Source organism: Carettochelys insculpta, chromosome 4 (assembly GCF_033958435.1).
Source record: "Carettochelys insculpta isolate YL-2023 chromosome 4, ASM3395843v1, whole genome shotgun sequence".
NCBI classification, from domain to species: Eukaryota; Metazoa; Chordata; order Testudines; family Carettochelyidae; genus Carettochelys; species Carettochelys insculpta.
Genome location: NC_134140.1, coordinates 125082419 through 125108921, shown reverse-complemented (window position 1 = coordinate 125108921; position 26503 = coordinate 125082419). Strand labels below are relative to the sequence as shown.

Below are 26503 nucleotides of genomic sequence, written 5' to 3'. Positions count from 1 at the left end.
TCAGAAGTGATGAGCAGACACGGTGCCCACTGAAGCCAATGGGAATGGTAAATGCTTAGCACCATTGGTGGTGATGGTGGAGGGGGAAATGTTACTTAGCTATTTCATTGCTGATCATTTCAAACAGAAACATCTCGGGTTGTGCAGATTACCCCGAAACCGTTTTACAAGTTTGACTTTGTTACAATTTATCACAGATACAATGTGTATATTAAAACATCCAGTTATGCAAAGATAAACATATGAAGTCCCATCTACTGACCAGCAGACACCTGCAGGGCTGTAGCATAGTTTTGCCCCATGCTGGTTAACACGCAGGTCAGCACATCTCCACTGCAAGACTAAGCTACATTTCAGCCATTCCCTATTTCCCCCTCCCCATTCACCAAAAATTCCAGTGCAGAGTGCATCTAACTCACTTACATGAACTTGCCCCTTCCAGGAAGATCCCTCTGTATTCTATAATGGCTCTGCATCTCACTGTAAATACCACAAAAACTGGTGCAAATGTACAATAAAATTCTCAGAGGAATAACTACTAGAATATGGAAAGCCAGCCGCTACCAAAACAAGAGAGGGGCAGAGGAATACTGTGATAGCTGGATCCCATGCGTCTTAAATTCATGTATCTACTTCCCGAAAGCCCGGTGGAAAGGGACTGTTAAAGCATGAAACCACACAGACATTCATCAAAAGCTGAAAACACAATTGACCAGGAGCTGGTAGTAAGAGGTGCTATAATCAGCTGTCCCTGATAACCCAGCACCATATTACATCCATCATCACCAAGGGTCAAACCACACAACTGATTGTTTCAGGCACACTCACTTAATAAGACGACATCCCCAGTACCTCAACTATGATCCAGAGTGCCGAAGTCCTAAACAGTTCAGAGGCAGAAATAAGGGTTAGACCTTTCTTTTGCACATTAGGGATGAGTAAAGGTTTTCCAGTGTGGGGGTCACTGACCACTTGGATGCCCTGTACATTTTCCAACACACTCAGCCTGTTTATCTTATACCAAGGATTAGAGACTAGCCAAGTTAGTCTGTATCTCCAAAAACAACAAGAAGTCCTGTGTCCACAAAAGCTGATACTCCAAAATACCTGTTAGCTCATACGGTGCCACCGGACTTCTTGTTTACCTTATGCCAAGATCTCTCCGCAGGAATCTTCTGAAGCCCAGCACAAGCCTACCCCCTCTGCTACACTTTAAAATGACGCAGATTTATTTACAACCGTACTTTCGAAACCCAGCTCAAGCCAAAGGAAACGACTGATGCCACCTTTCTATTACAATCGCCTCCCATGCTATTGAGGACAGTGTTCTCTAAGCAAAAACCCACACGGGCAGCCCCACCAGGGGATGATCACACGGCTACGAGCTCTCACATACCCCTCGTTTTCTGGTGGACGCAAGGAATCACTCAGCCCTGTCCCAGGTGCCCCCCTCTCCCCCTTGGGAACGCTGCAGAGGTGTTTCTTCCTCCCTCGCCTCCCAGGTCCGCACCTCACCCCGGAGGGGGACGCGCACACACAATGCACTCCCGGCAGGCCGCTGCTGACTCCGGGCATTCAAGGAGGGGACACAACGGCGCTCGCGTAGACGCAGCAGACAAGCCAAACACCCGTGGCTGGAGCCACTGAACAGCAATCGCACCGCGCGCTTACGCGAGCCGGGGCTTCCACGCCAGGCTCCAGCGCCCACAGACGCGCTCCCGGCACGGCCCTACAATAACAGCGGGCTGCCTCGGCCACGGGACGCCTGGCTCGGTCGGTGGGACACGGGCAGGCGGCTGGTGTCCTGCCCGCTCCGCCGCAGCCCATGGAAGTCTGCCCAAGTCCCCCCCGCCACCAGGCGGACCCTGCCCGTGAGCTGCGCGCGGAGCCCCCTGGCGCACGCAGCGGTACCTGGCGATGCAGCAGCGCCCGCGGGCGGCTGGGCTGGTCACTCCCCGGCTCGGCCTAGCGCCGCTGGGCTGCCATGGTTCGGGCTCCCGCTCGGCGGGGAAACGCTCTCCGGCCCCCCGGCTGCAAGTCCACGCCGAGCTGCTGTCCCGCTCCCTCCTCCAGCTCCCGCTCGTGCTGCTGCCTCTGATGCTTCCCCGCTCCGCCCCTCTCTTCTCCGGAGTCACTGCCGGAGCTGGGCCTGCCCCTCTGGGAAAAGGGGCTGGAGCGTGGGAGTGGCCAGGCGGAGCTCAAGTGCTCAGGCCCTGGGCTTCTTCGCTGCCGGCTTGTCTACCCCCGTGCTGCTTAAACGCTTTGAGAGCACAGATCACCCCACAGTTGCATTTTTTTATGCGAACCCCTACCAAAACTTTCTTCGGAAAAGTTGCCAAAAATGGCCAAAAAAACCCCAAAGAAACAAAAAAAAAAACAAAAAACAACCGCAAACTGCATACTAATCAGGTATTATCAGAGCAATGAAGCAGAAACATTGTATCTGGTTTTAATAACAGAAAATACAGACCATCAGAACAAAGCAGCAGTCATGTATCACTTTAAAGACTAACAAAATAATGGGTTAGGTGATGGGCTTTTGTGGGACAGACCCACTTCAGATCATAGCCTTAGCAGAACAGACTCAATATACAGACCATCAGAGTATGGCATGGAAAAAGTGCCAGCCGCTCGTGGCACACCTGGGGGTTGTTCGTGGAACACCAGTGCTCTGCGGAACAGAGTTTAAGAAACCCAGGTCTACACCGAACATCTGGAACACCTGGGCTTGAACTGGTTTCTTCATACCCAGCCCGGGTGTGTGGCTGGGTTCAATGGCTCCCTCCCGAACCATCTAAAAATTTGTTACAGCATCAGTGTCTACACGGGAAAATTATACAGTGCTGCCTTGATTTACCTGAGGGTTGTGCTCCCACGCACCTTCATGTAATTCATAAGTCGGGGTGGGGGGGAGGCAGGTTCCCCCCCCACACACGGGGTAGAACACATGTTCTGCAGCTGGGGAAGCAGCAGGAGCACCTGGAGCTCCATTTGAAAGGTAAGCCCTGGGGTTACAAAGGCGGTTGGGGAGGGTTTAGCCTGGTGGTGGGGTGGGAGTTAAGCCTGGGATGGGTTAGGGCTGCAGGGGGTGGGGTTGAACCGTGGCAGGGGGGTTGAGCTAGAGCCACACGTGGGAGTGGTGAGGCAGAGCTGTGGAGGTGGTAAGCCGGGCCATGGGGAGGTTGAACCAAGGCCAGGGAGCTGGGGGGATTGAACGGGGCCACGTGGGCTGGGGACATTGAGCCAGGGCCGGGGGGCGGGGGAGTGGGATTTTGAGTTCTGCTTAACACATGTTAACGCAAGTAAAACACAACTTGAAATCACGGTTTCTGAGGGTTTACTGTGGTGGGGTGGCAGGAACTGTGACTTTCACTCTCACAGACCTTGGGAGGCAGGTCTGTCCTCACCTATAGACAGCCTGCCAACCTTAAATAAATCCTCACCAGCCACTACAAATCACAAACCAGTGACTCTAGGCCTGGAACCAGCCCCTGCAACAGTCCTCACTGCCAACTCTGCTTACATATCTACACCAGTGACATCATCACAGGACCTGACACCAACTATACACCATCAGGGGCTCCTTTAGCTGCACATCTACTAATATAATATATGCCATCATGTGCCAGCAATGCCCCACTGCAATTTACATTGGTCAAACTGGACAGTCTCTCTGTAAAAGAATAAATGGACATAAATCAGACCTCAGGAACTGTAATGTACAGAAGCCTGTGGGGGAACACTTCATTCTCCCTGGATACTCAGTGGCAGATTTAAGGGTGACACTTCTGAAACAAAAAAAAATTTTAAAAATCAAATGGAGAGAGAGCAGTTTTTACACTAAGAGGTGGGGGAAAGCCGATTGGTGCGGGGGAGCACCTGGATCGGACGGAGACTTCTCTTACACGAAGCTCCATAGATAGGGATTCCCTAGAAGTTAGTCAGATAGGGAACGTGGGAAATAATATATGGGCAAGATCAGATGTGAAACAATCGTGCATAAAAAAATCCAACGCATCTGTGAAAGGCGGACATATAAATAGTGGTAGTTTTCTAACATGCTTTTACACTAATACTAGGAGTCTGTCTAATAAGATGGGTGAACTGGAGTACCTCATATCAAAGGAGGAAGTTGACATAATAGGCATCTCAGAAACATGGTGGAATGAGGACAATCAGTGGGACACTATCATACCGGGATATAAATTATATCGGAAAGACAGAACAGGTCGTGCGGGTGGCGGAGTGGTACTATATGTGAAGGATAATATAGAATCAAATGAAGTAAAAATCCTAAAGGAATCAAAATGTTCCATAGAATCATTATGGATAACAATTCATTCCTCTAATATGAATATGGCATTAGGAATATATTACCGACCACCTAACCAGGACAGTGATAGTGATGCTGAAATGATAAGGGAGATTAGAGAGGCTATCAAAATAAAAAACACAGTAATAATAGGAGATTTCAATTATCCCCATATTGATTGGGTGCATGTCACCTCAGGACGGGATTCAGAGATTAAATTTCTTGATGCCTTAAATGACTGCTTCTTGGAGCAGCTAGTACAGGAACCCACAAGGGGAGAGTCGATTCTCGATCTAGTCTTGACTGGAACGCAGGATCTGGTCCAAGAGGTAACTGTTACTGGACCGCTTGGAAATAGTGACCACAATATAATAACTTTTAATATTCCTGTGTTGGGAAGAACACCGCAGCGGTCAAACACTCTGGCATTTAATTTCAAAAAGGGGAATTACACTAAAATGAGGAAGCTAGTTAAACAGAAACTAAAAGGTAGAATAATTAAACTAAAATCCCTGGAAGCTGCATGGAAACTGTTTAAAGACACCATACTTGAGGCCCAACTTAAATGTATACCCCAAATAAAAAAAACACAGTAAGAGACCTAACAAAGAACCACCATGGCTAAACAGCCATGTTAAAAAGGCAGTGAGAGAGAAAAGGGCAGCTTTTAAAAAGTGGAAGTCAAATCCTAGTGAGGAAAATAGAAAGGAACATAAACACTCCCAAATTAAGTGTCATAATGTAGTAAGAAAAGCCAAAAAAGAGTTTGAGGAACAGCTAGCCAAAAATTCAAAAAACGATAGTAAAATGTTTTTTAAATACATTAGAAGCAGGAAGCCTGCTAAAAAAGCAGTGGGGCCCTTGGATGATAAAGATATAAAAGGAGCAATCAAGGAAGACAGTGCCATTGCGGAGCGATTAAATGATTTCTTTGCTTCAGTCTTCACGGCTGAAGATGTTACAGAGGCTCCTAAATCTGAGCCAGCCTTTTTAGGTGACAAATCTGAGGAACTCACTCAGATTGAAGTGACATTAGAGGAGGTTTTGGAATTAATTGATAAGCTGAATAGTAACAAGTCTCCAGGACCAGACGGCATTCACCCAAGGGTTCTGAAAGAACTCAAATGTGAAATTGCGGAGTTATTAACAGTGGTTTGTAACCTATCCTTTAAATCCACTTTGGTACCAAATGACTGGAAGACGGCCAATATAACACCAATATTTAAAAAAGGCTCTAGAGGAGATCCTGGCAATTATAGACCGATAAGTTTAACATCAGTACCAGGCAAATTAGTAGAAACACTAGTAAAGAGTAAAATTGCAAGGCACATAGAAGAGCACGAATTGTTGGGCAAAAGTCAACATGGTTTCTGCAGAGGGAAGTCGTGTCTAACTAATCTATTAGAATTCTTTGAAGGGGTTAATAAACATGCAGACAAGGGGCACCCAGTGGACATAATATACCTAGATTTCCAGAAAGCCTTTGACACGGTCCCACACCAAAGGCTTTTATGTAAATTAGGTGGTCATGGGATAGGAGGAAAGGTCCTTTCATGGATCGGGAATTGGTTAAAAGGCAGAAAACAAAGGGTGGGAATAAATGGTAAATTTTCACAATGGAGGAGGGTAACTAGTGGTGTTCCCCAGGGGTCAGTCCTGGGACCGATCCTGTTCAACTTGTTCATCAATGATCTAGAAAATGAGGTAAGCAGTGAGGTGGCAAAGTTTGCAGATGACACCAAGTTGTTCAGGACAGTCAAAAGCAAAAGGGATTGTGAAGAACTACAAAAAGATCTCAGCAAACTGAGTGACTGGGCAGCAAAATGGCAAATGAAATTTAATGTGGGTAAGTGTAAGGTAATGCATGTTGGAAAAAATAACCCAAATTACACGTACTACATGATGGGGTCAAATTTAGCTACGACAGATCAGGAAAGGGATCTTGGAGTTATAGTGGATAGTTCTCTGAAGACATCCACGCAGTGTGCAGCGGCAGTTAGTAAGGCAAATAGGATGTTAGGAATTATTAAAAAAGGGATCGATAATAAGACAAAAGATATCATACTTCCCCTATATAAAACTATGGTACGCCCACATCTCGAGTACTGCGTGCAGATGTGGTCTCCTCACCTCAAAAAAGATATATTGGCATTAGAAAAGGTTCAGAAAAGGGCAACTAAGATGATTAGGGGCTTGGAAAGGGTCCCATATGGGGAGAGGCTAGAGAGACTGGGACTTTTCAGTTTGGAAAAGAGGCGATTGAGGGGCGATATGATAGAGGTATATAAAATCATGAATGGTGTGGAGAAAGTGAATATAGAAAAATTATTTACCTTTTCCCATAATACAAGAACTAGGGGACACCAAATGAAATTGATGGGTAGTAGGTTCAAAACTAATAAAAGGAAATTTTTCTTCACACAGCGCACAGTCAACCTGTGGAACTCCTTGCCCGAGGAGGCTGTGAAGGCCAGGACTCTATTAGGGTTTAAAAAAGAGCTTGATAAATTTTTGCAGGTTAGGTCCATAAATGGCTATTAGCCAGGGATAAAGTATGGTGCCCTAGCCTTCAGAACAACAGCAGGAGATGGATGGCAGGAGATAAATCACTTGATCATTGTCTTCTGTTCTCCTTCTCTGGGGCACCTGGCATTGGCCACCGTCGGCAGATGGGATGCTGGGCTCGATGGACCTTTGGTCTGACCCAGTATGGCCATTCTTATGTTCTTATGTTCTTATTTGCAAATTTGACTCCATTAACCATGGATTAAACAGAGACTGGGAGTGGCTCGCATCTTACAAAGGCAGTTTCTCTGCTCTGGGTGCTAATAGCTCTCCATTAGACTCTGACAAAGGCTCACATCCCCCTGTCTGATCTGACTTGTTTTTGACTCTCTTGATAAGTGCTGTTGATACTGGGCCATTTCCACCTTGCCGAATAGACCTTGTCAGCTGTGGCCCTCCCTCTTACTGGGACCCCACTCTTTAAATACCCCTCTGAAACCCCCCCCCCAACTCATGCACCTGCTGAAGCGGGTCTTTGCCCACGAAAGCTTATGCTCCAAAATACCTGTTAGTCTATAAGGTGCCACAAGACTTCTCATTGACTTGATTTGAAACCAGTAGCATTCCACTGTGGCCAGTCTTATTCCCAGCTGAGTGGGTCTTACCCACGAACTCTCATTACCTCATAAATAAAATTGTTAGTCTTTAAGGTGCTACAGGACTGCTTGTTTTCCTCGGAGACTAGTAACTTTTAACTTTACAAATGACTTTAATGAGACTAATCACCGTGTTAGGCGCACAAGTGGATCTCTGCAAGATTAGGACCTTCATTTGAAGACCACAGGGCAGGTGCATTGGCTCAGATCCTGCTAACGCTAAGGCTGTGTTGGCTACAGAGCTTTTGTTGGTCATGGGTGAGTAAAAACCAGCCCCCCGACCAACAAAAATGCCAGTGTGACAGTGCTGTATTGGCGGGAGATGCTGCTGGTGCAGGTGGTATTATGTCAATACAGAACAGCTATATGGAGACCATAGAGCAGGGATAGGAAATCCTAAATAGTAGCTGGGCCACATGAGTGGCCCTCCTTCATCTCAGTGAGCCACAGAAGCCCTGCCACCCACTGGGGTCCAGTTGTGGTCATGCAGCCCCCCTTCTACCCTCTCCCCCCATGCACCTCTTGTGAACTGGGGCACCAGAGCCCCCCACTTAATTGCTCCTCCTGCTCCCTCCCAGCATATTCAGAGTGCACCTGATGTGTGCTCTGTCCCCACTCTTCTCCCTCCCCAACAGGGCTGGATTGCTGTGAACAGATGATTGAAGGCGTCCCAGCTCTCGGTGGGAAAGGGAGGGCACAAGCAAGGATGAAGCATGAATCAGGCAATTTCCCCTCCAAAAGTGCTGAGCAGGAGGAGGGAGGTATAAGAAGTGTGGGGCTGTGGTGCCCCAGTGTGGGAGAGCATAGGGGAGCAGGCCACAAGTTGAGCCACAAGTTGCACATGGCCCATGGGCCACAGGTTGCTCGACACTGCCTTAGCACAGTGCAACGGCAGCAAAACACAGTTGTGCCACTATAAAGTCTCCAGTGTAGACATAACCTAATCCCCATGCTTCATTTAATTCCCTTGAGCAGTGTCATAAATGTGAAGGAGATTACGCCCAGTAGTAACATCAAGCGTGTGCTTAAGGCTTTTAGGAGCCATCCCACAATGCCCCATGTTGACAGTACAAATACCGCAATTGCTCCTGGTGAAAATGTGCACCACTGACACCAGGAGCAAAGCGTAGATGTGCAGAAGTGACATAACTGCTGTGGCTGCCGTATGCCACATTAGGTTGGTTTAGGCTGTATCTACACTACCACTTTTGTCAGTCTAAATGTGAAAAAACCCACTCCCCTGCATGACATGACTCACACCAACAGCAGCACAAGGGTAGACACTGCCCTGGTGGCAGGAGAAGCTCTCCTAGCAACATAGCTACAGCCACTCATGGAGGTAGGGCTGTTGTATCAGTGGCCAAACCCTCTCCTACCATCACAGAATGACTACAAAAGCCATCTTACAGCAGTACAGCCACTGGGGGAACAGCTGATTGCCGCTGTAAGCTTGCTAGCATAGGCATGGCCCCAGTACAATGGTGGGCTCCAAACATTTAAACCTTCCCCTGGCACAGCACCCCTTTCAGAATCAGGGCAGTAATGAGTGACTGTGACCATACCAATCATACATGTCCTCTGCCTCCAAAAAATTGGTGTGGAAACATTAATTTGCATTTTCATTCAATCTTATTTGTAATTACATTACATATTGGCTGTGTCTACACTTGCATTCCTCTTTCGAAAGAGGTACGCAAATGAGGTGCCTTGAAAATGCAAACGAGGTACAAATTTGCATATCTGGCATCTCATTTGCATGTTCTTATTTCGAAATAGCTTCTTTCGAAAGAAGAAAACCAGTGTAGACACTGCTCTTGCGAAAGTAAACCCCATCTTCCAAAGGATCCTTCTTCCCATAAAACAAGGGAAGGACTCCTTCAAAGATGGGGTTTACTTTCGAAAGAGCAGTGTTGTCTACACTGGTTTTCTTCTTTCGAAGGAAGCTATTTCGAAATAAGAATATGCAAATGAGATGGATATGCAAATTTGTACCTCATTTGCATTTTCGATGTATCTCACTTGCATACCTCTTTCCAAAGAGGAACTGCAAGTGTAGACACAGCCATTATTTGTCAAACGATTAAATGAAATCTCCTATCAAAGTTCTTCGAGTAAATACAAATGTTCCTGATCTCTTTCCAATCTCACAAACATAGGCAGAAGCACAATGCTACACAACTTCCTCTGTCTACCAGTGGATTTTGGCCCTTTCCAATAATGTTTGTAACCAGGTCCCTATTTTCCAAAAGATCCAATGTAAACTACCTAGCAATTAACTTACCTTTTTGAAGCTTCATACACATTTTCTTTTACTCTTTAAATAGCTCTGTCAGACCCACTTGTGCTGGAACACATATCAGAAATTTGTCAGCAAAAGACAGGGGATTTAAATTCTTTTTCTAGACCTCAGTGGTTCCTAACTTATTTGTCATTGTGGGCCATATGAGCAGCCCACTATGCATTACCTGGGCCAGAGAGATCTGGAGACAGGGCAGTGCACCCTGGATTCCAACCCCAGTCTCCCGTCGCGCAGGGCCAGCTGATTGTTCTGGAGCTTGCGGGGCTAGGTGGTAGTCCGGGACCCCACGATGCAAGGGCAGCCAGCAGCCCTGAGCCCTGTGGAGTGGGGCTGACCTGATCCCTGCCACAGTGGGCCAGAGAGCCTGGCAGCCTTAAGCACACAGCAAGGCTGCAGCTGTGTGTTTATTGGGCCACATGTGGTTCGTGGGTTCAGAACCGCTCTTCTAGACTTAGGGGAATTTTGGTATATATTTGTGTATACAATTTGCATAAATTTTGCCATTTCCTTCCTCTTTCCCCCTTATGTCACTTATTTTCTTAGACCATGGCTATACTCGGAATATTGATATCGTGTTATCAGCAAAAGCACTCCAGATGTAGGTGCAGCTAAACTGGAAAAGCTATGCTTTGCATTGGTATGGGAAAGCCATCACCCACAAGCAAGAAGTTGTGCTGCTTTGCCTGTTTAGCTGTATCTACATTAGGGGTATCCATTGGCTCAGCTCCCTCAGACATTTCTTCACACCCATGACCTGACTTTAGCTGTCTGCAGTGTCAACATTAGCCCCAGGCACAAGTCTACACTGCAGACAGCTGCATGGAGCCCTACTGACTTCAAAGAGCTCCATGCAGACATTGGGCTCTGCCCACGCAGAGCTGCTTCATAAAACTGAGGCTTTAGATTTTAAAATCTTCCAGGCAGGGAGTATGCCTACAATAGTGTTTATGTATCACCTTGCCTAAGAGTACCAATCCGAATCTGAGTGCTGCTGTAATGTAAGAAATAAATAATGACACACTGAAGACACCTTGAAGGACACAAGGGTGTCTTTGATAAATGAAAGAAAGGAACCGAAAGCCATAAAGGGAACATCAGAACTGAAGGAATAAATATCAAATAGGCTCGGAAAGGAAGAATATTACCAGGAGGGAGCAGTGGTACAAAAGGTAGATATGGTCGTGAATGATACATTTGCTCTAAGTCGACCCAACAATGCAAAAGAGGCATGTGCTCCAGCATCCTGGGCTGTATTAACTGGAGTATCATCTTGAATAGTAACAGAGAGGTTGCCATTTTAGTCTCTACTCCAACAGAACAAAGCAGCAGAAATGTAGCACTTTAAAGACTAACAAAATGATTTATTTGGTGATGAGCTTTCATGGGACAGACCCACTTCATCAGATCAATTTCATTTCCAATATTCCAGTACAGACTGACATTTATGAGAACAGAGGACCAAAAAGAAAAGAAAAAAAGAAAAAGAAAACGTCAGTCTGTATTGGAAATGAAAGTGATCTGAAGAAGTAGGTCTGTCCCATGAAAGCTCATCACCAAATAAATCATTTTGTTAGTCTTTAAAGTGCTACATTTCTGCTGCTTTGTTTTGTTGGAGTATCATGTGTTAAATAGGTGCGGTAATTGCTCTGCTCTGCATGGCAATGGTTAGGCCTCCTTTAGAGTAATCCATACAGTTCCTGACAATCTGGCAAGAGTTCAGAGAACAAAATATTAAAGGGAGGTTTGGAAAACAGTCAAGGTTTCAACAGCAGGTCTTGTCTAGACTGCTTGGTCTATTTACTTCTTAATTCTTCCCATTTATAAAACAGTGGCAATTCCGGTAGTAAACTTGACTGAAGGGAGGTCTGGTAAAGCTCTATAAATGCATAAAGGAACATTATGCAACAGACTGGGATCAATTAATCTGATTTGTCCCAGGTGGTTAAAACCGGGTTCTATACCAGTCGGTTTTTCAGATAAACTTACAACTCAAAACCTGGGTCCTGCAGTTGGAGTCACTAACATGGACCCCTGCCCTGTGTGGCACTGTTAACACAGGTGGCATTCCACATGAGTGAAGAGATCCATGCTAGCATATGCACTGTATGACCATCCCTCCAGCTAGCTCTCTGCCCTGCATGCTGATTAAATTCCCTAACCCCCTCCCCACTCCGAACCCCCATATAATTGGTAAAAGTAGGGTGTTTGACCCAACTTCTCTAGCCACTGTTTTCCCTGTGCTCCTCCTCCACCACCACAACCATTGTTCAAAACTGCTTTTCCTTCGTGGTCCCCCAGCAGCTGTGCTCCACCCCAGAGGTGGCTGCATTTTAAGGATGAGGAGATTCTTGCACCTAGCAGTTTAAGTACTTTCATTCGGCCTTTCTGGTGTGATATTGCTAGTCCTCTCCCCTATCCCATATTCAGTAGAAAGCCTGTGTATTTTATTCCTCTCTCTCTACATGAACATGCACCAGTTCTGCACATGTTGTGTGTTTTCTCCCTTGCCTTTATGCTGTTTTAGCACTGCACCCATCCAGGGCAAGTCTACACTAGACCTGAAAGTAAATCCTAGAAACACAATTCCAGTTGTGACAATTGCATAGCTGTAATTGGTGTATCTAAGATTGACTTATCAGGCCTTCCTCACAGAGGGAGACCGACGGGAAAAACTCTCCCTTAGACCTCCCTTACTCCTTGCAGGAATGAGGAGCACCAGGGCCGATGGTTTTAGCGCGTCCCCACTAGGTGTCCTAAATCAAGCCCTGGATGATTGATGCTGAATGAGTCGATCTTAGTTGAAAAGTCCTAAGAAATGGTTATCCTTAAAAAGGCTTTGAAATTATTGCCTCAATGGCTGTGTCTACACTAGACACACACAGTGGCCATTTTGAAGTTTACTAATGAAGCGCTGAAATACATATTCAGCGCCTCATTAGCATGCGGGCGGCCGCGGCACTTCAAAATTGACGCGGCTCGCCACCGCGCGGCTCGTCCAGATGGGGCTCCTTTTCAAAAGGACCCTGCCTACTTGGAAGTCCTCTTATTCCTGTGAGCAGATGGGATGCATGGCCATTTCGAAGTTTTTGGCTAATGTAGACGTAGCCAATGAAATGCAGAGACTGTGGACTGATTTCCAGTACATCTGATGTTCTTTGGATGAAGACAATTGTCTATGATACAAAGTTATTAGGATACACTACTTAGTATAATGGTGTCAACATAAGAGAGAGGAAACTATTCAATTTAAATGTATTGTTTGCCTAATTACATTGAATTGTTGCAAATCCCCCTGTAGACACCTAGATTTTGAGCTATACATGACCTATTTAAATGTATCTAAAATAGATTCCTAATCAATGTAATCTTAATCCAAGGAACTGTAGAATCCACAGAACAGTATTTCTCTCTAGATTAATAATTAGTTTGGTTAATCTCCACAATGGTGGTGGCAATACACTTTTAGACTAAGATTTAAAAAAAAGTGCTTGAAATTAAGCTCCTAAGTCTATATTTAGGTACTGAAACACAGATTTCACCAGAGATTTAAGTACATGCTAGTTCCACTGAAATCTACATATGGATTTAACAGCGTAAATTTAGGTTCTCAATTTCTACAACTCTTAACCTCATGAAGACCCATCGTTCTATTTCCATTCAAGAGTTGAGATGATTGAAGCTTCTTTTCTTAGACTAATGTGAACTAATCCCTCTGCATGATCAGCTAGTACCCAAATGGTGAATGCTATTTATGCAAATGAACCACTGCAAAAGGAAGTACAGAATGACTGGGAGGAAGCAATTGATGCTGGTTAATTTTTTTTTCAGTCACAATTGAGCAAACTCAAATCCCAACTCTGTGGTTTATGGCATTTCACTTCATAAAGGGGGAAGATAACAGGTTTCACTTAAGTCCTGTGTTTATTCAAACAGAATCTAACTAGGATTGCATTAAAAGCAGACTATAAGTAATTTAAGAGCCATTTAGGCTTGCCAAAATGAATCAGTGACTTTACATACAGGTAAATCAAAATAAATACAAAGTAATGCCTAATTCACAATACAGATGGCATATTAATGCAACATATACTTGGGATTTTGAAAGGCATTTGATATAATCCCATGTCCAAAGAAGAGAACAGCTAATAGGAATTGGAGTGAAGCACACAGGATTAGAAAATAAATATGTCTCAAAACCCAGATTAAGGCCCCTGATCCTGCAAATATTTACACACATTCTTAACTTTACACATACAATATTTAACTCTTCATTGGTAGATCTCAAATCACTTTAGAAAGGAAGTGAACATCACTATACTCATTTTACAGGTGGGGAAACGGAGGCATGGAGAGATGAAATGACTTCCCAAGGTCTCCCAGCAGGCCAGCGGCAGTTCCAGAGCCAGAAGAGAACCCAAGTGTCCCAGTCCAGCGTTCTATCCAGTAGGCAACACTGCTGAATTTATACACAGGGTTGTGTCAAAGCAGCTCAAGAAATACTTTCAATACAAAGGCCAGGTTGATTTTAGAGAACCTGGAAGGATACTGAATCAAATGATTAAATAATTAATCTGTAAACTTGATGAGACAAGAAAAAGCCAGCATGTATATGTCAAAAATAAACCATGGCAAATCAACAATTTCATTCTTTGTCAGGGTTACTGGCCTAGTGGATGGGTGAACTAGTAGATGTGATCACTCACAGGAAAAGACAAAGCCCCTGTGGTCAGCCTCTCTTTCACGTTCCCAGAGCTTCTGAGCACAGCAAAAGATAGATACAAGTTGAACGTCTCTAGTCTGGCACTCCTGGGAACTGAGCAGTGCCAAACCGGAGAATGTGCTGGAACTTGGGAGATCAATATGTCTAGCCGCATTACCAACACTTCCACCGCTTACTGGGCTCTTAGAATTTATTTAGGGGGTAAATTACAACTAAGGAACAGAACAGAACACTGAGAGCCAGGACTGGTGGCTGTCAACAAACTTTATAGGACCGTGGGAAACTTGGCCATGCCCATGAAAAGTGGACATCTGGCTAACTAAAATCATGCCGGATCATGGATGTTGCCAGACCAGAGAGCACCGGATAAGAGAGGTTCAACCTGTACTGTCCCAGGGGGTACACTCTGCCTATGGCTGCTCTACGCCCATGGACCTACTTTGCTTTGCCTCTTTATACCCATTATGGGTGGCGTCCCAGGGATATTTATCCACTGACTCTCAGAAAAACCCATCCACCTCCATCCAAAACAAAGTGGGTTGTGTTTGTTATTTATCTTGTTAACTGTGTTAACTAACTTTGTATTCCCCCACAACCCACACCTGGCCCTGGATTCACAATGCCCTTGTTTTTAACTTGTACCTTGTATAACTATCTTTCAAACAAAAAGCAGTCCAGTAGCACTTTGAAGACTAGCAAAATAATTTATTAGGTGAGCTTTCGTGGGACAGACCCACTTCTGGTTCTGAAAAAGTGGGGCTGTCCCACGAAAGCTCACCTAATAAATTATTTTGCTAGTCTTTAAAGTGCTACTTGACTGTTTTTTGTTTTGATAGTATATAGACTAGCACGGCTCCCTCTCTGTTACTATCTTTGAAACATTCACTTCAATAAACTCTTTTTTCTCTGTTTACCTTTCTCCAGTCCTCTGGGACTTCCCCTGTTCACCAGGAGTTCTCAAAGGTAGAACTACTAATGGTTCCAAGATACCTTCAGCTAGTTCCAGCAGTACCCATAGATGAATTTCATCAGATCCTGCTGATGTGAATTTATCTTTTTATGTCTTTTTGGCTTGTGTTCTTTCCCCTACACAGTTAATATTTATTATATTAAGTATCTCGTAACTATTAACCTTTCAACAGAGACTGAAGTTAACCATTAAATTCATCAGCCTACTTGGTATTCTCAAGTACTAATTCTCCTTCCCTGTTAAGCAGTGGACCTACACTTTCCTTTATCATTCTCTTGCAACCTATAAAGTCATTTTGCCCTTTGCTCAGGATCAAGGCTTGGCTGATCATGACCTAATCCAGATAAGTCACAGAGATGTAGCCTTGTTAGTCTGTGTACAGAAATATGAGCCCTTGATCAATCTGGTTTCTGGGCCAGATGAATACCCAGAAGCCAGCTACTTCTAGATAGCCCAAAAAAGTTAATAACAGAACACCACTTGTCATCATCTATAGTCCCCAACTGAAACCCTGCAGCATATTATCGCCAGTCTACAACCAATACAGGAACATGATGCTACCCTCTCACAGGCCCTGGGTGACAGATGTCCTTTACTACAGACAGGCCGCGTCTACACGTGCACGCTACTTCAAAGTAGTGGCGCCAACTTCGAAATAGCACCCGTCACGGCTACACGTGTTGGGCGCTATTTTGAAGTTGAAATCGATGTTAGGTGGTGAGACGTCGAAGTCGCTAACCCCTTGAGGGGATGGGAATAGCGCCCTACTTCGAAGTTGAACGTCGAAGTAGGGCACGTGTAGACGATCTGCATCCCGCAACATTGAAATAGCGGGGTCCGCCATGGTGGCCATCAGCTGAGGGGTTGAGAGACGCTCTCTCTCCAGCCCCTGCGGGGCTCTATGGTCATCGTGTGCAGCAGCCCTTAGCCCAGGGCTTCTGGCTGCTGCTGCTGCAGCTGGGGATCCATGCTGCATGCACAGGGTCTGCAACCAGTTGTCGGCTCTGTGGATCTTGTGTTGTTTAGTGCAACTGTGTCTGGGAGGGGCCCTTTAAGGGAGCGGCTTGCTGTTGAGTCCGCCCTGTGACCCTGTCTGCAGCTGTTCCTGGCACCCTTATTTCGATGTGTGCTACTTTGGCGTGTAGACGTTCCCTCACAGCGCCTATTTCGATGTGGTGCTGCCCAACGTCGAAGTTGAATGTCGATGTTGCCAGCCCTGGAGGACGTGTAGACGTTATTCATCGAAATAGCTTATTTCGATGTCGCTACATTGAAATAAGCTATTTCAATGTAGCGTGCACGTGTAGAGGTAGCCACAGTCACCTAACCTCAGGAAAATTCTCACTAGCCACCACACACCACACCACCAAAATACCAATCCAGGAACTCTTCCTTGCAACAAACCCTATTGCCAACTCTGTGTACATATTTTACACTAGAGACACCATCACTGGACCTAACCACATCACTTACATGATCAGGGGCTCATATTCCAGTATTTCCACCAATGTAATACATGCCATCATGTGCCTCCAATGCCCCTCTGCTATGTATATTGCACAAACTGGACAATCATTTCACCAAAGAATGCATGGATACAAATCAGACATTAGGAATATGAATACAAATTAAACCTATCAGTGAGCGTTTCAATTGAGCAGGTCATAGCATTCAAAAATAAAAAGTCTGCATTCTGAAATAGAGACTTTAACACCAGATTACAAAGGGAGACATCTGAATTGGACTTTGTTCTCAAGTTTGATAATTCACACCCCAGACTCAAGAAAGATTCAATTACCATCCTCATCACAAGGACAGTTTCCCTTTCTTTGATATTTGTAGTGATCCCTCCACCTCCTCTGTCCTATCTAGATGATTTATTGGCGTTTATTTCATATTTTTTCTATCTTTCTGTTAAATTCTCTTAATCTCAGTTATCAATTATCAGAATCTTCCAGAACTAAAAAAGTGGGTCTGTCCCATGAAAGCTCATCACCTAATAAATTATTTTGTTAGCCTTTAAATTGCTACAGGACTGCTTTTTGGTTTTGTAATCCAGAAAAGAATGATGTGAAGTAGGTAGCTTTGGAACTTGAGCTCCAAGGTACACAGAGTTTGCTCACTTTTTCTTAGCCAAGTTCCTAAATTGGGGGTGTTATTGAATTCATTTAAGTTGCTGGGATAACTTGTGGAGTATGATGCTAGTGGCTGTGGGCCTTTGTAATGTGGAAAATGCCCTTCTGTCCCTTTCCATTTGGGACGTTCAACACATAATTTACCTATTTTTTCAGAAATATTCAGGTATGAGCCTATCAAAAAAACCCACAGTGGATGTGTTGTGTTTTCACTAGCTCTGACATCTTCATGTGGAGAGAGGGCAGATAAGAGGAATGGACTAAGATAAGGACTGAGATAAAATTAAAAGAAGGAGCTGTCTAAGCAGTCTTTTTCTTGGCAGTAGCTACACTTGTCCATTCTCTAAATATGAGTTACCTTTTTGAATGAGATCATACAGACAGCATAGTCATGGAGCTTTTCACATAGGTATCCCAAAAGTTCCTTACAAACACTATGTAATTCTCAGAACACCTGTAAGGAAAGTATTTTGAAACCCATTTTTATAAATGCAGAAATTAAAGGACAAAGTGACTTGTCTAAGGTCAAACACAAATGACTGTTTAGCATCAAGAATACACTGCAGAAGTCCTGACTAGCAGTCTCCTGCTGTAGTGACCAGAACAGTGTTATTGGGTATAGAGAAACAAAGTGTCCCATCTGTGAGCTGGGGGAATTTGCACTGATGCTATTCCTGCTTTTGTGGATGCTGCAGATGGTTCGCATGATGGTTTCAGTGCCATATGTCTTCAAATGAAAAACAAAACAAAAAAAGAAACCTTTAACAAGACTCCAAAGCTGGGCATTGGGAGCCATTGTTTCTGTTTAGTTATTGATTTATTGTGGCCATTGCTCTCTCTTCCTTCCCTCCCCGACCCACATCCCCAAAGGATTATTCTCCTTCCCCTGAAGATTAAAAAAGCAAAACCACATTTATAACCACCCTCTTCCTTTTCTCCCTTTTCAGCCTGACACCCTCTCAAATACTACCTGACAGACTGCAGCAATCACCTCGTGAATGGTAAGTAATTTCCTTATCGACAGCCTCCCATTTACTCTGACATCTGCCAGCCGTCCCTGACACTTAAATAAGCATTAAGACATTAACACGCTGGCACAGGTTTACGGGCTGCTAGAATAAGAATGCTTTTTTATCCATCTCCCTCCCCCCACAACACATACGTACCCCAAGGCCCTCTCTCACTCATCCTTGCCATCTTTCTGCTTAGCTATAGGGTATACTGCAAAGGCCTATTATTTACTTGGCTGCACTACTACATTCTGTTATCATAAAATTGGGCTTGATCCACAGCCCAGTGAAATCAATAGAAGCCTTTCCATTGACTTCAGGAGGACTGGAATCAGGCCAAAGCGAAGCATGCTGAATATTTATGGGCCCAGTGGGGGAGGGGTGTGGAGGGCAAAAGACAGCCAGAAGACGAAAACCACTCTGCTAAGGCTAAATGTCATTCATAAAAACCTCCCTGAACTGCTGAATTGGAATTAGGAGAGCCTTTAGCTCCTTGTTAAGTGCGTGACCTTTGTGAGCTAGACAGACAATGTGCTCGGTGGACCCCTGCAGATTTTGAAGGATTATCAAAATGAGAAAATGATCCAAACACATTTGCTTCGAATAACGCATAGCAGAGCATAAACAAACTGTGTGTGTGTGCGCCTTTGGGGTGAGGGAATATGCTACCATTCTGGGAGCCACACAGAATGGATGCATCTGACAAAGTGGGTCTTTGCCCACGAAAGCTGATGCTCCAAAACATCTGTTAGTCTATAAGGTGCCTCAGGACTTCTTGTTGTTTGTGCAGATACACACTAACTTGGCTACCTCTGACAGAATGGATGATCAGACAGCTTAATACTCATTCAGCATTGCCTCTAGTAATGTCTTGCATACAAGCACTTCAGGCTACTTTACAGAGGAAGTTTGCCATTTCAACTATTCAAACCTCAAAGCACCCGTTTTCTCTAGAGGTTTCTGTGCCCAATTACTTTCCTGAAACCGAGTATGCCTTGCAGATGTTTAATAAATAGTCAATGCCCTTTAAAAGCCCTTGGAAAGGCTTTAGTCATCTCTAACCTCAAGCAGTGTTCAAAGGCTGCAAAAAACTCACATCTTTTATTTTCATGTGTGGATAAAACATACACAAGTAATTCCCTGTGCTCCCTGTCCACATGTTTTCCACCTTACAGGGCTACTGGATAAACCCAGTTCATGTTCCAGCAGAGACAATACAAACAGAAAAAATGTTGTCAAACATAAAAGCAGTTTGGGGGTATTAGAAAAAGAGCCGTTCATAGTCTTAGGCTGCTGGTTCAAATTCACCATTGCTGGGCAAGAAAAAAGGTGGATATTGCTGGAAGATAGGTTAGTGGCATATGTGAAAGGAGTTTGGTGGGCTCTCTTGACTTCCCGGGGGAATGTGGCCACACCACAAAAACTGCCACCATAGTAGTTACGGATCTTGACTCAGTATCAGAGAGGCAGCCGAGTTAGTCTGTATCTTCAAATCAACAAGAAGTCCTGTGGCACCTTAAAGACTAACAGATAGTTTGGAGCATAAGCTTTCGTGGACAAAGACCCAAGCTTGCCCATGAACCTTTATGCTCCAAAATACCTGTCGGCCTATAAGCTGCCACAGGACTTCTTGTTAATCTTGACTCAGAAGCTGAACCCCGAGGGCACAAAAAGCCACAGCAGTGCTGTGTCTGGGAGGTGGAGTGCTCCTGGAGAGCTCCAACCAGTGATGGGAGCAGGCCAGCTACTGCACACACATAAGGGAAAGGAACATACAGCTACCTGCTTATAGCAGCTCCATAGGCAGCCCTGCATCCTCCTCACTTGTTTTTAAGGACACCACATACCCCCTGGCAAGTATGGAGAGAGAAATTCCTGAGCCCCCAGTCTGTGATTTGCGCTCCTTGCATTGCTGCCTCCCTACAACGATGCACCTGGGTCAGAGCCTGGTCCTGCACAAGCGTGGAAAGTAAACCCTGCTGTCCATAAGGTGGGGCGTGGGGGGCAGGTATGCTGCTGTGGCTGCTGCATTCGCCCTATGAGGAAACAGATTACAGGGCTCTTTATCTCTCACCTTTTCCACAAACACTAAACGAATGCAAAAATATGTACTGCCAGGATAACAGTTGACACCAGCACACTTCAGAGCGTTACAATTCTATTCTATTAGGCAAAGAACACTGTTTAAAAATAGTATCAATGCTGCTTACCCAACGGAAATGACTCCAAAAGAGCTACGCCGGTGGAGTACACGTTTAAATATGCCTGGTCAGGTATTTACTCTCCTAATAGGTTGTAGCTATTATCCTGTCTTGCTGTGTTACTTCATGAGTCTTTCGACAGAAGCTTATTTGTTCCCCTCCCCAGTATTGAGTCCTAGAGAGCAGCACACAGCAAAGGGGACTCTGCAGCAAACGAAAGGGCCAGATTCTGCTAACTTTGATGCGCACGTGTGACTTTCAGCATGAGTAGTCCCCGGGGACATGGTCATTAAGTGCTCATGGACTGAAAATCAAACACATGCACGTGCTTCTGCAGAACTGGAGACACAGAAGAGATGTGTAGGCAGCAAAACATCATTTATTGCTTATATTTAATATGGTGGTCTGATAGTGATGCCTAGGAGTTCCCATGTGTTTAGGGCAGGCACAGGCACGATAAGGCCCACAGGCTGGATTTGGCCCACCAAGTCTTTTAATCCGCAGCCAGCCCTTTGGCTCCAGAGCAAGGAAAGCTTTGCTTCTGCCCCCGCCTGCCGCAAAACAGACCAATGGCAGCTGAGAGATTTTGCTGGGGTGGAGAGAAGGCTGGGCCAGGTGCAGCACACAAAATTGGCCAATGGGAAATATGAGATTTTGCTTGAGGGTGGGAGCAATGCAGCACAATATCTCAGCTCCCCTTGGCTGGTTACTGGGATCTGAACACCCACAGTGTTTCAAAGGGGCTCAGGGCTCCAGCCACCACGGCTAAGAGTTCTGGACCTCTTTGAAATGCCTGGCCCTGATGGAACTACCCCCTTTGTTTCCTTCTCAGCAGGGCTGCCTGCATCCTAGTCTCCTACCTCAAGCTCCATTCTGCACCCAATCTCTATCCCAGACCTCACACCCCCTCCATAGGAAAGTGAAGCCCATGGCCACTTACCAAAATCTTGCACATCAAAAATTATTACCCACACCTGGTTGAGGGCAATTGTACTATTTCATCAGAGTACGACCTTGCCCAGATCAGCCATTTCTCAGCCCCTCCCATGTCCCATTTCATGCTGTGAGTGCACACTACTGAATTGGAAACAATAGAAGAGATGCCTTCAGATCCAAGCTTGTACTAAAGAAAGGGGGAGAATCCACAACATGTTTTTGGTAAGCGCCTGTCATCATTGTATCTCGGCAAAGACACCACCATCACTAGCAGAATGCAAAAGCACCACCCTGCTTGAGAACTGATACCATAAATTCTCCACAGATGAATAATGCTACAACTTCCAATTTGTCCTTCATTCGCTACATTTACGTCAGACCAGGGAGTGGAATTGTCCTCTCATTTTTCAAAAAGTCAGTGGACTTGCCAATGTGTGGCTTTATCCTGCATCTCACAAAATGGGGTAAAAACAGTAAGGCGTCCAAAGGTATCTTAAAGACTAACAGCGAGGGTATTTCGACACAGCAGCCTTATTTCAAAATAAACTGTTCCGGAATAGCTTAGTTTGAAATAACACTGCTACATGCAAAAATGCATTTCAAAATAGCACTTAACTATTTCCATATATGACATCTACATACATACAGCCTATTTTGAAATGGAACCATTGGATGCAGTATAGCTTATATCAAAATAGGCTATTTCCTCTTTTAACAGCATCGGTTTTGAAATAACTGCTTCACAATGGCTGTGTCTACACTAGCACCTTCCTTTTAGTTAGGAAGGTGCTAATGAGGTGCTGAATAGCATAATGGCAGCTGCGCACAATTCGAAGCATCACTTTCGAATTGCACTGCCCTTGTAGACAGGGCCTTTCAAAACAAAATAGGAAGAAGGGTCTTTTGAAGTCTGGGGGGTCCTTTTGAAAGGTCCCATCTACACGGGCAGTGCACGATTCGAAAGCAGCGCTTTTGAATTGCATGTGGCCACCGTTATGCTAATAAGGCGCTGCATATTTATGGAAGTGCCTCATTAGCATCTTCTGAACTCGCTCATTACCATGCCCCTTCTGAAAGGAGGGGCTAGCATAGACGTACCCAATAGGTGTTATTCCTCGTAGAATGAGATTAAAGAATGAATGAGAATACATCAACTGCTATTTTGAAATTATTTTGAAATTGCAGTTGCACTGTGTAAACGGTAGGACAGCCATTTTGAAATTACAGCTCTTATTTCAAAATAACCTTGCTGTGTAGACCTACCCTCAGTCTTTAAGGTGCCACCAGAGTCCTTGTTGTTTTTGTGAATACAGACTAACACAGCTGCTACTCCTCTGACACTGGACAACATTTGGTTCTTTTCTTTAACATTCAGACACTGGAAGCATGTGATTAGGTGAGAAGCCCAGCTTCATTTATGGGTTTGTTGATTTATTTATTTATCAGGAAGATTCCAGCTGGCTGGGGAGAAAAGTTTGAAAGCAACCCCAAGTGCACCCCAAAGGCTTGGAAACCAAAACGTAGAAAAAAGACACACACACACCCTCTTTTTTTTTTTTTTCAATCTCATGCTCATGGAGGTCAGATGTATGATGTTTGAATGTGTGGAGCTGCGAAGATTGCAAGTGCCATTCTCACCTGAAGTGTTCCAGGCTTTCAAAGCCAAGCGAGTAAAACTGACAGAGGCTGCGCACCTCACAGATGGTTTAAATTAGAGATTAAACTATTTTACCCAAAAAAAACCCTCCTCCTTTGTTTCCATTTTGCATATTGCAGAATGGAACAATTTGTGTTTCATAAAATATCTTGTCCTTCCATCCACATTACTCCTGCCTCAGAAGAACAGCAATTCCACTAAAATATCATAAATTTAAATGTCCAGGACCAGCTTCTTAGCTGGGGTGAATCGATATAGCTCCATTGAAACACGTGGAATTAAGTCAGTTTAGATTGGCTGAGTCTCTGGCTCACTGTTTCTATTCCCCATTTGATCCTCTAGCACAGAAGACAATTGGGCCCTAAATTTATTGACTGTCTTGAGTGAACATACATAAGTGATCAGTTCCTCCAAGAAGGTTAATGATGATAATATGAGAAGAGAAGGTTGAGTGACAAAAATCTTTGAAGCTGCTGCTGCGTCCAAATTCATTGAGGAGAGTGGGTAGGAAAGAATTTCATTAGCGAACATTTATCAATAGGGTTAGATTCTGTTCTTTATGTCGAGAGAGCATCTGGCAATGTACATAGTCATGTAGAAGTCACCTCTTCTGTCAGGAGTGTGTGTGTGAAAGAGAGAGAGAGAGAGAGAGAGATCAAAGCTATAATTATTTACTTTGTGCCTGAATAGATAATATTGGCTCCCATGTCTAAGACCCCCTTTTCTCTCTCTCTGTTGACTTAATGCAAAGGGCTCTCACTCATGTTACTTGCTTACACGCATCTTCCTTGTAACCATGCTGACCTCCACAACACAAATGGCTTGAAAATCAAAAGGAATTCCTTTAGAAATTATGCATTGGAGCATGACTAAATGTACCCTGTTTTTACACCCTGCACTCGACTGTAATAATCCTTGTACCAAAGGTGCCTTGTGAGGTATCATTTGAAAACTAATAACTCACTGTCAATAATTGCATGACAAAATTTGTGTGGTGACACTGCGTAAAGGTATGAACCTTCCCCACCGCACTTTAAAATGGTAAAGACGTCTACAAACTCACACAGCACAAATTAAGGCACAATTGGTCAAGCAACTGGGGAAGGGTCCTGACCTGAAGATTTTAGTCAGTAGTGCTGCTGGAAGATTGTTGTAAGGAGTCAACCGTAACACAAATATAATTTGTTAAGTTATCTTCATTTTTCTTGTAACCCTTTCTGACTTTTATGCAACATTCCTTACAGTCAGAATCTCATAAACTTTCATTAATAAACTTGTTACAATTTAATTCAGTCCACTGGGTTAAAGATACATTGATGGGTAACTCCATTTAAGGCAGTGGTGGGCAACCTGTGGCCCATCAGGATAATACGACCGCAGGCCAGAAGACATTTTGCTGACATTGACCATCTGCAGGCACAGCCCCCACCAGCTCCCAATGGCTGCAGTTCACCATTCCTGGCCAACTGGACCTTTGAGGACAATGCCTGCAGGTGGTCAACATCAAGAAAATTATTACCCTGAGGAACCGCATGAGGCCCACCAGCTGCAGGTTCCCCACCACTGATTTAAGGGCACAAGTTTTTGTGTGTACAGGTCCCTTAGATTGGATAATGGATTTAGTATCTCTGGACACTCCAGGGGAGGGCTGGATTGAGGACTGGAAGTGTGTTGGGATCGCCTTGGGGTAGTAACCCAGGCTGGTGAGATCCAGAGTGTGACTGGCAAGCTGCAGTTACACATAGACGCTTGGGCATCTATATGCCGTTGGCTGTTCATGAACAATCCATGTTGGGAGCTACAGCAGCAAAGCATTGCAGGACACCCCAGATTACAGGGCAGGAAATGACCCAGCCCCCTCACTGACCTGAATAATACCCTGAAGTGTCAGAGGGGCCCTTGTGGATAAGCGAGGGAAGACTTTGCAGAGAAATTTCAGGCCTGCAGGCAGGTGATTAAGAGAGATTCCCAAGCCTAGAGGGAAATCAGGAACCATTATGTACAGTTTTCACTAACCTGCTTTTATTACATTTTAAGCTCTGCACAGCTGCGCTGTTATCAAGTGGGAAATGCCTAGCAAATAGTGTGAAATCCATGTGCACTGAAGTTCATTAAAGACTTCTGGGGTCTCCCACAAGTAGAGTTTTCAAGCCTGCAGTGTGTGGCTTCAAAAGCCGACAATCATAGCTGTGTTTTGCAGGGCTAAGTGCTGAATCTGTGGCTAGACAGCTCGATTATGTGCCTCCTTCATCCCTTCAAACCATAGCAACCAGAGGTGCTCAGACAGCACAATGATGGGCCTGGCCTGAAGACACAGATGGACAGAGGAAGCACTTTGCTATACCTTATCTTGAGGGAGTGTGACCTAGTGGGTATGGCACTGAGCTAGGAGTTGGAGACTTGCATTGCATTCTTGATGCCATCCCTGGCCTGCTCCCTGGCCTTAGACAAGCCACTTTCTGCCTCTGTGCCCCTTCCAGTGTTTTGTCTGTAAGCCCTTAAAGCCTTCAGTTCAATGTCTGACTATCTCTCATTAAATGTTCATACAGTGCCCAGCACAATGAGCTCCTACTCACGGATGGGGGCCTTGACGTCATGCAAATAAAAACGCTTACCAATCCATTCCTTAGGGAAGGGGTGGGTACTCCAAGAGTTTGATAAGTGGTCAAGGGCTGCACTTTTCTATGGAGGGGATGTGGGATCTGGGAGGGAGGTTATGAGCAGAAGGGAGCTCAGGGTAGAAGACTGGGGTGGAGGCTGAGAGGGAGGTTTGGGTGAAGGAGGAGGAGGTTGTGACCTGAGGCTGGGAATTAGGTTGCAGGGTTGAGGAGGTGCTTTTGATGCAGAAGAGGATTTTGACCTGGGGGAGGGTGCAAGGTCTAGGAGGGAGTTGTGCCCTAGGGTAGAGGGAAAAGGCAGGTGCAGAGGGTTTGGATGGTAACTTGGGGCGGGAGAAGGTGGTGACCTGGGGTAGGGAGTTGGACTATGGGAGGGGATGGTACAGCCTGTCTTGCAATCCTCGTGGGGTGGGACGCAGGCCAGATTCAAAGGCTTGGCAGGCCAGATTCAGTCCGTGGGCCTTATCTTGTTCACCCCTGCCTT

At 45.0% G+C, this 26503-nt stretch overlaps 1 protein-coding gene across 3 annotated transcripts in view; it reads right to left on the bottom strand.

Moving 5' to 3' along the window:
• Positions 1-26503, bottom strand: part of RASGEF1B (RasGEF domain family member 1B) — a 321568-nt gene that overhangs the window by 35575 nt on the left and 259490 nt on the right. Inside the window, exon 1 of one of the 3 annotated variants that reach the window (XM_074993744.1) lies at positions 1912-2121. The exons of 1 other annotated variant lie outside the window; for it this stretch is intronic. Coding sequence is in view for 1 of the 2 variants with exons in the window: in XM_074993743.1 (XP_074849844.1) it covers positions 1672-1827 (156 nt within the window). In the remaining variant the exon portion in view is untranslated. Of the gene's footprint in view, positions 1-1671; positions 1834-1911; positions 2122-26503 lie in introns of those variants that run through there. One more of the 3 variants, XM_074993743.1, reaches the window with a different exon arrangement.